Raw genomic sequence first — 12,895 nt, forward strand, 5'->3', positions numbered from 1 at the left:
AGAAGATCTCTGACCTTTTGAATCAAACAAAGCTCAACCTCGGCCAGGAAAGTAAATACAAAACTGCGTTAAGCAATGACCCATGAAGTTGAATGTTTAAATACTTATCTCTCATATATTTTAAATTAAACACCAAAACTAAGAATATTTACTATTCTTCAAATAAAACAATAAAGTTAAGAATACATACTGTTCTTTTAATGTAATAATTAAAATATATAGAAGTTTAAGTACTTAGCCAGGTGGTTTATCTCACAAATCAATCAGCCACATCATCTGTCTATAGTCAAATCCAGACCATCACCACATTCTTTGTATTTGAGCATTCACAAAATAGCTAGGGGAAACCACCAGCATCCCTTTAGGAAGCTGACCTTGCATTTGCATTTGCAAATATTTCTTTTTGAAATATAATGCTACCTCTGGCAGAAGACTAACTTATTTTATGAGAAAAAAAAATGTATTCCTGGAAAACTAAGTAATGGATTTGGGAAGGAGGAGGAGAGTCATATTTTTATATTTTTATTTTTTTTATTATTAATACAGTATTTATTTGTCTTTCCTCTGTCAAACCCTGAGCCAACCACTTTCCCCAGGCTGCCTAGGGAGGTATAGGAAAAGGAACATACAGGGCAGACAAGACAGGGGAGGAAGAACTATGGGAGGTGGTGACGGCTCCTTCACATGGCGAAGAGGATGAGAAAGCCACCATCAGGCAAAAAAGCCCCATGGCCTCTGAGAAGGCAAAGCCCAGAATGGCGTACGAGAAGAGCTGTTGCTTCAGAGAAGGGTTCCTGGCATAACCAATGATGAGGCTCCCAAACACAGTCCCAATTCCAGCCCCAGAGCCTGCCACCCCTACTGTGGCAGCCCCAGCCCCAATGAACTTGGCTGCTGTGTCAATGTCCCTTGAAATGGCACTGGTTTGGAAGCTGCGACTAGAAATAAGTGAAGTCAGAGGATGTGGGGCTGCCAAGCTGCTAAAGCTCTCATCTGTCAGTGTCTCTGTTCGTTTCAGCACCACTGTAGACAGTGACTGGCTCAGCAGCTGAGAGGAGCTCCTGACCAAGGTGGGGGTGGTGACAAACTTGGCGCAGGTGTACATTTTCAGGGAATGAGGGGCTGTGGCAGGAGAGCTGTTCCCAGTGCGGAGAAGACAGAAAAGAGAGTCATATTTTTAATTTCTACTTACTCATTTACTAAATATTTATTTATTCATTCATTTAACAAATATTTATTGACTGCCTACTATGAGACAAGCAGTATTCTAAGAACTTGTAAATATAGCAAAGCAGAAGAAAGACAAAGTTCCTACTCTCATAGAGTTTATATTCAATGGGCAATAAGCAGGTAAATAAAAATATCTAATCTATAAAGTCAGTGATGAGTATTATGAGGATAAAGCAAAGTAACAGGATAAAAAGTGGTGGAGGCTGCTATTTAAAACAGTTAACACAGACCACCTCTCTAAAGAGGTGGCATTAAGCGGCTATCTGAGTGAAATGAAGAACAGGCCTGGTGATAAAGCATGGCCAGCAGAGTGCTCTTTTCATGTGTGAGGAGCGGCAAAGGCACGGTGCTATGTGATTAGAGCAGAGTGAGATAATGATGAAAAAGGAGGTCAAAGCAATAGCATTATATTGCTTCCCTTTGGAAAAAAAATACTAATTTTTTTAAATTTTAATTTTTTATTGTTATTCAATTACAGTTGTGTGCCTTTTCTCCCCATCCCGCCACCCCACCCCAACTGAACACCCCTCCCTCCCCTACCTCCACCCTCCCCCTTGATTTGGTCCATGTGTCCTTTATAGTAGTTCCTGTAATCCCCTCTCCTCACTGTCCCCTCCCCACTCCCCCCTGCCCATTGTTAGATTGTTCTTAACTTCAATGTCTCTGGTTATATTTTGTTTCCTTTTTTCTTCTATTTATTATGTTCCAGTTAAAGGTGAGATCATATGGTATTTGTCCCTCACTGTCTGGCTTATTTCACTTAACATAATGCTCTCCAGTTCCATCCATGCAAACAATACTAATTTATTTGTGAATACCTTCTGAATTCTATTCTGAAACTAAATGCCACAAGGACAACATTCACAATATACACATTTCAGATTAATGCGGAAGTGGCAATGGTAATCATTATGTACTAATTCCCTTAAATGCATTTTGGTTTTTGGACAATTGCTACGGATTCTTGAGTGAGATTTTTCTAATGTGTTTGTTTCTTTTAAGTCACATTCATCATTAAAACTGTTAATGTCTCTTAAAATAAAGTAGCATGTTTATAGTTACTTTATTTTCACATAGATGATCATCAATTACAAAAAGGTTCTAAAAAATTAATTTAAATCTGTTCTCTTCCCTACACATCCTTACAGCCTTATGGTAGTTAAATATTATCTACTAAGAGAAAAAGTTATTTATTTAAAGAAGAATCTATGTAACAATATAAAAATTCTCCAAATTTATTTTTTAAGATTTTATTTCACATATTATTTTAATTTTAAAATGGATATACTGAGATCCAAGGTGGCAGAGAAATAAGTGGAAGCTACACTAGCCTTCTCCCAGGACCAGTCTGGAATTACAACTAAATTGCAGAGAAATCATCCAGAATAACTAATGGAACACTACCTGGAGAGAAGCCGTACAACCTCAGACAGAGAGAAGAAACCACTTCACCACAAGAGTGGAGGCAGTGTGGAGGAGACGTGAGAGGGTTGGCTGGGCTCCCACCAGCATCAGCTAAGGTTCCAGAGGGATATTTCAGTGGTTGGGGGGTTCCCCCTGAGAAATGTGGGGTCTAAACCCCAAGCTCAGTGCCCCAGTCTACAGCACCAGACCAAGAAAGAAACCTAGATAACATCCAGCTGTGAAAAGCAGCAGGGTTTCTGTCTGGCAGGGAGAGATGGCTGTAGACACAGAGAACCTGTTAGAGGGCCAACACACAAAATTTCATTTGTAGCCATTTACCCTGGGCTCAAGCAGTGGGAGGGCAGAGTGAACCAGAGATACCTGAGTACAGCCTGGGGCTGGTGGCTCTGGCGAGAGAACTGAGGGAAGAGCTACCAGGGTCCCTGTACTGAGTCATTCCCCAAACTGCAGGAGCTATCTCTGTCAGGCACAGCACTCCTCTCTGAATGGCATCAGCCTGAGAGGAAATGATAGCAACCCCCACAGGAGTTACTCTGTCCCACCCTGTGGTGCTTAAGCCAAACTGCTGATCACAGCTTGATTATTTTAACAGTGGATTGGCTTAGTGACTGATTAGTTTAACACCTAAGGCAGAAAATACAAAATGGGAAGAAAAAGAAAGAGACCGCAAATGAAAAAATAAGAGAATTCTCCAAAAGAACTAGATGAAATGGAGGTAAGCAATTTATCTGATAAAGAGTTCAGAGTAATGATTATAAGGATACTCAACAGCATGAAAAAAAAACATAGAAACTATAAAAGAGGACCAGTCAGAAATAAAGAATGCAGTATCTGAAATAACAAACACACTGGAAGGAATAAACAGTAGGTTAGATGAAGCACAGGCAGAGGATCAAATCAGTGTTTTGAAACACAAGGTAAAAGAAAGCACCCAGACAGAGCACCATAAAGAAAAAAAGAATTTTTTAAAAATAAGGAGAGCTTAAGAAATATTTGGACAACATGAAGCAGAACACCACCCTCATTATGGGAATACTACAAGAATAGAGTGAGCAAGTGATCAAGAACCTATTTGAAGAAATAATGACTGAAAACTTCCCAAATCTGGTGAAGGAAAAAGAGACACAAGTCCAGGAAGCTCAGACAGAGAGTCTCAACCAGCTTTGACCCAAAGAGGCATACAGCAAGACACATCATAATTAAAATGACAAGGCTTAAAGACAAGGAGAGAATCCTAAAAGCCTCAAGAGAAAAACAGGTAGTTACGTACAAAGGAGCACCAATCAGTCATCTGATTACTCAACAGAAACATTTCAGGCCAGAATGGGGTGGTGTGTAATATTCAAGGTGATGAAAAGCAATGCTACTTAACCCAGCAATGCTATCATTTAAAATTGAAGGAGAAATAAGGAGTTTACCAGACAAGAAAAAGCTAAAGCAGTTTGTTAACATCAAACCAGTACTGCAACAAATGTTAAAGGGCTTGCTTGAAGAAGAAGGAGGAGGGAGGGAGGGGGAGGGAGAGGAAAAGAAAGGGAAGGAGGAGAAAAACAGAAAGAAAAAAAACAGGTAAACAGTCTAACAATAAAATGGCACTAAATACGTATATCAATAATCACCTTAAATGAAAATGGCATAAATACGCCTATTAAAATACATAGGATAGCTCAATGGATAAGAAAACAAGACCCATATATATGCTGCCTCCAAGAGAACCATCTCAGATTGAAAGATGCACACAGACTAAAAGTAAATGATGGAAAAAGATATTTCATGCAAATTGAAAAGAAAAAAAAGCTGGGATGGGGCAGTACTTATATCTGACAATATAGACTTTAAAATATAAATAGAGTAAAACTTTAAAATATAGTAAGAGACAAAGGAGGACACTACATAATGATAAAGGGAACAATCCAACAAGAGGAAATAACCCTAGTAAACATTTATGCATTCAACATAGGAGCACCTAAATACATAAAGAAATTCTTGATGGACATAAAGGGAGGCCAATAGAATTACAGTCATAGTTGGGAAATTTAACACCCCATTGACTTTAGTGGATAGATCTGCCAGGCAGAAAATCAACAAGACAGTGGCCTTAAATAACACACTACTTCAATTGAATTTAATTGATATCTTCAGAACATTTCACCCCAAAGCCAGAAAAATATATATACTTTTCAAGTGCACATGGAATATTTTCTAGGGTATAACACATGTTAGGACACAAAACAAGTCTCAATAAATTTAAGATTTAAATCATATCAAGCATCTTCTCTGATCACAATGCCATGAAACTAGAAAGTAATCACAAGAACACTGAAAAACACACAAACACGTGGAAGCTAAATAATGTGTTATTACACAGTAAATGGGTGAACAACAAGATAAAGGAAGAAATCAAAAAATACCTTGAAACAAACAAAAATGAGAACACAACAATCCAAAATCTGTGGTACATTGGGAAAGCAATCCTAAGAGGGAAGGAAATTCATGGCCTAAAGTGAGTAAAAGGAAGGAAATAATAATGACTTAAAGAAATGATACAAAAAGATCAATGAATACAAGTACGCTGGTTCTTTGAAAAGATAAACATGATCGACAAACCTTTAACCAGACACATCAAGAAGAAAAGAGAAAGGACCCAAATAAACAAAATCAGAAATGAGAGGAAAAAATAACGACTGACACCAAAGAATTACAAAGGATTATAAGAAAATATTAGGAACAATTATATACCAAAAAGCTGGACAACCTGGACAAAATGGATAATTCCTAGAAACATACAATCTTCCTAAACTAAATCACAAAGAATTTGAGAATCTGAATAGACAGATTATACCTAGTGAAATTGAAGCAGTAATAAAAAAAAAACAAACCCCAGCAAACAAAAGCCCTGGACTGGATGGCTTCACAGGTTAATTTTACCAAACATTCTGAAAAGAACTAACACATATCCCTCTCAAACTATTTCATAAAATCCGAGGGAAGGCTCCAAACTCATTTTACGAGGCTAGCATTATCCTAATTCCAAAACCAGATAAAGACACTATAAAGAAAGAAAATTATAGACCAATATCCCTGATGCTAACATAAGATGCTAAAATCCTCAACAAAATATTAGCAAACAAAATACAACAATACATCAAAGCATCATACACAATGATCAAGTGAGATTTGTTCTGGGAATGCATGGTTAGTAGAACATTCGCTAATCAATAAACGTGATTCACCACTTAAAGGATAAAAACCACATGATCACTTCAATAGATGTAGAAAAAGCTTTTGATAAAATCCAGCACCCATTTATGATAAAAGATCTCAGCAAAATGGAGTAGAGGGAATACATCTAAACATAATATAGGCCATATATGACAAACCCACTGCCAACATCAACTCAATAGGCAAAAGCTTCAAGCATTCCCCTTAAGATTGGAATACGACAGGGATGTCCATTTTCACCCCTCTTATTAAAAATAGTACTGGAAGTCACAGTTATCAGGCAGAAAGAAGAAATAAAAGGCATCCAAATTGGAAAGGAAGAAGTAAAACTGTTTTTATTTGCAGATGACCTGAAAACCCCAAAGATTCCACCAAGCAACTACTAGAACTGATAAACAAATTCAGCAAAGTAGCAGTATACAAAAGTAATATTCAGAAATCAGTTGCATTTTTCCATGCCAAAAATGAATGGGAAAGTACATTTAATAAGGTACATTTAATTTACCTTTAGAAAGGGAAATTAAGAAAACAATCCCATTCGCAATTGCTTCAAAAAGAGTAAAATACCTAGGGATAAACCTAAGAAAGGACGTAAAAGACCTGTACATGGAAAACTATATGACACTGAAAAATGAAATGGAAGAAGATACAAGTAAGTGGAAGCACATACTATGTTCATGGATAGGAAGAATCAACATCATTAAAATGTCCATACTACCCAAAGCACTCTATAGATTCAATGCAATTCCTATCAAGATTCCAACGATATACTTCACAGGACCAGAACAAATACTTCAAACATTTATATGGAACCACAAAAGGCCCCGCATAGCAACAGCAAAGCTGAGAAAGAAGAACAAAGTAGGAGGAATCATACTACCTAATATCAAACTATACTAAAAGGCCGTAGTAATCAAAACAGCCTGGTACTGGCATAAAAACAGACACATAGATCAATGAAACAGAATAGGGGGCCCAGAAATAAACCCACACCTTTATAGTCAATTAATATTCGACAGGGGTAGCAAGTGTATACAATGGGCTAAAGATAGTTTATTCAATAAATAGTGTTGGGAAAATTGGACAGATGTGTACAAAAAAAGGAAATCAGACCAGCTTTTTATACCATACACAAGAATAAATTCAAAATGGACCAAAGACTTACATGTTAGACCTGAAACCATAAAAATCATAGAAGAAAACATAGGCAGCAATATCTCAGACATTGCTCACAGATTTTTTTATTGGATCTATCTCCCCAGGCAAGGGAAACAGAAGAAAAAATAAACAAATGGGACTACATCAAACTAAAAAGATTTGCACAGCAAAGGAAATCATCAACAAAATAAGACAACCCACAGAATGGGAGAACATATTTGCCAATACATCTGACAAGGGGTTAATATCCAAAATTTATCAAGTACTTATGAAACTCAACATCAAAAAAACCCAAACAACCCAATTAAAAAATGGGCAAAGGACCTGAACAGACACTTCTCCAAAGAAGACATCCGGATGGCCAATAGACATATGAAAATATGCTCAACGTCACTAACCGAAATGCAAATTAAAACCAAAATAAGATACCATCTCACACCTGTCAGAATGCCTATCATCAATAAATCAACAAACAATAAGGGCTGGCGAGGATATGGAGAAAAGGGAACCAACCCTTTTCCATTGTTGTTGGGAATGCAGACTGGTGCAGGCACTGTGGAAAACAGTATGGAGATACCACAAAAAATTAAAAATGGATCTGCCTTTTGACCCAGCAATTCCACTTCTGGGAATATATCCGAAGGAACCCAAAATGCTAATTCAAAAGAACATAAGCACCCCTATGTTCATTGCAGCGTTATTTACAATCACCAAGATATGGAAGCAGCCCAAGTGTCCATCAGTAGATGAGTGGATAAAACAACTATGGGATATTTACACAATGGAATATTACTCGGCTGTAAAAAAAAAAAAAAAAAAAAGAAGAAGAAGAAGAAGAAGAAGAAAATTTTACCCTTTGTGACACTATAGATGAACCTGGAGAACATTATGCTAAGTGAAATAAGCCAGTCAGATAAAGACAAATACCATATGATTTCACTCATATCTGGAATCTAATGAACAAACTGAACTAACAAGGGAAATGGGGACAGACTTATAGATGGAGAGCAGATGACAGCTAGTGGGGGTAGGGAGGTGAGAGGGTGGAGGGATTGAACAAAAAGGAAAAAGGACTCATGGACACAGACAACAGTGTGGTAACTGCTGCGGGGAGGGGAGTTTAAAGGGACTAAATGGTAATGGGAAAAAAATTAAATAAAGATTGAAATTAAAAAATAAAAAATAAAATGAATATATTTATATTGTTAAAAATAGTATAAAAGCTTCTAAGTATTCTAGAATTTAATTATAAAAGAAAATGTTATTACTTTATTATATTATATATTACATTATACATTATATTACATTATATATTACAAAGGAAAACACCTTTGTAATAAAAAACCCATTTCATTCAATCTCTGGAATTTCCACGTGAGAGATACTGACCTCAGGAGATAGTACAGAATAAGCCTGTGGTGGTTTTTCCAGTGAGACTGGTAGGCAAAACTGCCCAGTCTTTAATCGTCCATTCTGAAGCATTGGTATCCACTTTTAAATAAAAAAAAAAAAAGGAAACAACATTCATTTAAATATGTTTATTACAAAAGTAGTTACTTGGAAAATCTGTTTTAAGAACTTGATATGAGCCACATTTGTCTTACATCCTCAAACACCAAAGGGATTTAACCGTGCAATTATGAGCCTTCTCCAAAGTTTCCCAACAATATTTTATTAAGGATGATCCATAAGATATTATAAATACTAATTATGCAGTATTTAAATTTATAGTAGGTTCGTATTAGCCAAGGGGAAGTTGGTAGTAGAAAAAGGCCACAAAGTGTTATCAATTTGAAATTGGAATAATATTGCAAATATAAATAAGAAAAAAAAGATTTGATTAGATATGAATGTTGAAAAGAAAATTTTAAAGCATGAACATAAATTATTTTCTTGCATTCAGGAAAATTCATGTCACAAACTGCAAGAGACAAAAAAATTAATCAAATATTGACTTCTCTTTGGGGTGGAGGCATGACCTTTCTGACAAAATTGTGATAGCACAATATACACCATGACCTTCACCTTAGGTTTACTTTTGCAATTTGATTATAACAATTTTCAAACAATACTCACAAGTTTATGCCCTGACCAGTGTGGCTCAGTTGGTTGAGCATCTTCCCACAAAGTGAGGGGTCACCTGTTCAATTCTTGGTAGGAGCACATCCCTAGGTTATGGGTTTGGTTCCCGGTTGGGGTGCGTACAAGAGGCAAATGATCACTGTTTCTCTTTCACATCGATGTTTCTCTCCCTTACTTTCTCCCTCCTTTCTCCTCTCCCCCCAAATAAATAAATAAATAAATAAATAAATAAATAAAACAAACTCAAGGGTTTAATTGCCTTTAATTATAGGAAAAATGTATTTAGTAGCCAAAGGTCTTTAAATCATTTCACATTCAAAGTACTCTTTTCTGAAGAACCCATAAAGCCATTATATTTATATTGTACTGTGGGGTAAACACACAATAATTAGGACCAACACCAAAGTATCTAGACATGTTAGTCAATTAATCATACTAATGAGCATTTTCTTGTTATAGTGACTCTTCCTAACCAATGTGGTGGATCAGATAAGAAATATACCAACTATATCTTAAATATTGTACTCAGTTTTAAGATCAAATAGCTAAGTATTTAACAAAAATATACTTACTGTATATCCAACAGGAGTTTCAAGAGGCGTATTTTGTTTTTGTTGACAACTAACATGATAAAAAGTAAAAAGCAAGTGATGATGGTCAGTTAGAGTAGCAGGCAGTTTAACTTTGATTTCTTCATGAAAATCAGGAGACCTTCGTACAAAAAAAACAGATCAATAGTCAATAAATTGTCTAAAATAAATAACCATTGTATTTGTATATTTGAGTAATTTTAAAATTAATTTCAAGATTCATGCTTAATTTTTTTTTATTCTCACATAAGTAATTAACTCCTCCTTCCAGATGAGGGAGTTGTCAATGTTTCTAAAATTTCTCCTCTTATTTTTATTAATGGGTGGAATAATCCCATTATTTGAAAATTAATTAATAATTACCACCTTGATGCTGAGATTGTTATTAGATTGGAAACTATTAAAGAGGAGACTAGGGCAAGGCTTTCCATATTTAGAAATCAATTCTCATACAAATCACATAAAAAGTAATATAAAATTTTTGTAGGTGTGTATTTTAAAACCATACCATAAAAAATATTTTTCTATTACGGAAGTACAGCTTCAACTTAAGACTAATTTATATTATCCTTTTGTAAAAAAGAAAAAAAGGTATCTTTAGGCAACTTAATATCAAGTCAGGCTCTCTATGAACTGTCTTGCATCAATTATCCCATTGGTAAAGAAATAATGTTACCAAAACATGGACTAGTATATTGACTAACAGCTCCAAGAAAAGAAAAAAAAAAATCAGGGAACATCCCACTTATTAGAAGTGCCTCCAGCCACTGTAAGAATATAGCAATTACCATGTTTAATCAAACTAATGAATTTTCACCTCAATATTCATTGAGAATTTTTATAGGAAAGCATGGCTGCTATTTATGATATAGACTTAGAAAGGATAGAGCCTTAGCATCCCAATTTTCCATGTTCAGTTCGTATCTCTCAGAGCCATCTTCAATGAAAATGCATCCAAACCACATAGCTCCTACTACTTTTGAAGTGAAGGCTGTCCCACCAAAAACCAATTAAGAGTTTTTTTCTCTGACGCTAGTAGGTCAAATATCCTTCTCAAATAAGCCTCAAAAATGCTAATAGGTGTAGATTTGATCAGAGAAATAGTAAGTGGAATGAGGCTTTTAATAATCACCAGAAAGATAGGTAATGCTAGCTATCTGAGATTTTGATGACTTCAGTGAACAAAAGATGCTATACATCTTATTATTGATTATCACTAGTCACCAGTGATTATGAGAAAGGTGAATTTACTAGCAATGTTAGGCGGTATTCTCATTTTAATTCTACTAACGCTAAGAGCAACAAAAATAAAGACTTAGCCACAAATGAAGATACTTTTAGAAATTATGACTTTATCAATATTTTTCCTTGTATTCGGTGTTTTAGTTCATGTCTTTCCTCAAATTATATTATGTGAAGACTTAGGGAAAATTAAATATCTACCAGTTAGTTATTCGTTAGCAAGTAACCAGCCCGCCTTTAGGTTAGGAATTGTATTACTTTTGTGGTGGTTTTAAAGATTAACATAAAAAAATAATTACCCTGAAAAATATATATAACTTAGTAGAAATATAAGTAAGACACACATACAACAATAGCTATGCTATAAAACAGGGGTTGGCAAACTATGGCCCACAGACTAAATCCAGTTACTTGCCTGGTTTTATATAAACTACAAATTAAGAATGGTTTTTATATTTTTAAATGGTTAAAAACATCAAAAGAATAATATTTCACTTTAAATATTACATGAAATTCAAATTTCAGTATCCATAAATAAAATTTTATTGGAAGGCAGCCATGCCCATTCATTTGCAATTTTGCTCATTGTCTACGGCTGCTTTGGTGCTACAACAGCAGGGCTGAGCGGTTGCAGCAGAGACATGTGGCCCACAGGGCCTAAATACGTGCTATTTGGCCCTTTGTGAAAAAAGTTTGCTAGCCCCTGGTATAGAGCATATAGGAAGGTTAAATGCTTCAACAACAGAGTTCAACAGATTACTTAAAGTTTTAGATCAGGGAATTGTATTTAGGAAGAGATACATAACATGGGCCTTAAAGAATGAGTAAAAGTTCAGTAAGTAGAGAGAATCAGTATATAGTTAAAGATCCAAGAAAGACCCAGAAACAGGACAGCACTGAGTATGTTTGGAGATAAGTCAGAAAGAAAATCATCAAGATGTAAAAGATGACTGAATATTAGAGAAAAGAAAAAAGGCAAGGATATCTTAAAGTTTGAGTCAGAGGACTGAAAAATTGGTGGTACTATTAATAAAAATGAACAGACAGAGATAGAGTCTAGAAGAAGGCCAGGGATAAACACATGGAAACTGAGAAGGCAGCAGGGCACCCAAATAAATATGCCCAACGAGCCACTGACAATACCTGTTTGTACCTCAGACTGAAGGTTATGACTGAAAAAAAAGTTGTGAACAGTCCATATAGAAGTAAAAGTAGTAGCATTTTCATTGAATATAACTCTGAAAAATGCATATAAAATTATTTAGGAAGAGAATATTATAGAAAAAGAGGGTTAAGGACAAAACCTTAGTGTTTTGTGTGGAATGTCTATACTTAAAAGAAAAAGAAAAAAAAATAGAATGAATAATTACTATGGAAGAAAAGAAGTGTTACCATAAAGGTAAGAAAGAAGAAAGTTTTAAGGAGGGCAAGGAAAAACCATGCTATACAAGAGCACTGCAGTAGCCTCTTTTTAAAAATTTTTTTTAAAGAATAGGAAACGAGCTTCTTTATAAGAATAACAGATGGAGCTAATGAAACAGGAGACTGATGACACAAGAGAAGGGATAACTGATGAAGTCATATTCTGGAAGACGGTGGTAAGACTGTTTGACAGCAGAAGTGAAGATTCCCATTGAGCAGGATGTGAGCCATTACTGCTTTGAAACAGAAGGAGAGGCAGAACAGTACAAAGATAATTTGAGGTGAAGAGCAGAAAAGTGCATGAATCTCGAGTGGGATGGACTCAATCAACTTAAATTAGGAAAGCCATGGGTAAAGCAAACAAAAGATGTAGGAGTCAGAGGAAGGGGGAAAAAACTTAAATTAGCTCTTGCAAAATAATTGGGTTTAAAAAGTGTTGACAAAAAGATTACCAAAGAGTAATCTTTTGGAGCCAAAAGAAGATAAAATAAAATAAAATAAATTAATATAGCTGCATCACATGA

General features: G+C 35.4%; 2 protein-coding genes across 10 annotated transcripts in view; both read right to left on the reverse strand.

Annotated features, from left to right (window-relative positions):
• Positions 1-12,895, reverse strand: part of DOCK7 (dedicator of cytokinesis 7) — a 209,406-nt gene that overhangs the window by 90,159 nt on the left and 106,352 nt on the right. For all 9 annotated transcript variants that reach the window (XM_053921491.2, XM_053921489.2, XM_053921496.1 and 6 more), the window contains exons 17-18: positions 9,690-9,828; positions 8,425-8,526 (exon numbers count right to left, since the gene is read on the reverse strand). In XM_053921491.2, the coding sequence (XP_053777466.1) occupies positions 8,425-8,526; positions 9,690-9,828 (241 nt within the window). The remainder of the gene's footprint in view (positions 1-8,424; positions 8,527-9,689; positions 9,829-12,895) is intronic.
• Positions 541-1,181, reverse strand: LOC112309410 (ATP synthase F(0) complex subunit C2, mitochondrial). The gene is given in 2 exon segments (XM_024565634.4): positions 541-706; positions 709-1,181. Coding segments are annotated over 2 exon segments (423 nt in total). The 5' UTR covers positions 1,106-1,181; the 3' UTR covers positions 541-680.

The sequence above is a fragment of the Desmodus rotundus genome, chromosome 3 (genome assembly GCF_022682495.2).
Source record: "Desmodus rotundus isolate HL8 chromosome 3, HLdesRot8A.1, whole genome shotgun sequence".
NCBI lineage: Eukaryota > Metazoa > Chordata > Mammalia > Chiroptera > Phyllostomidae > Desmodus > Desmodus rotundus.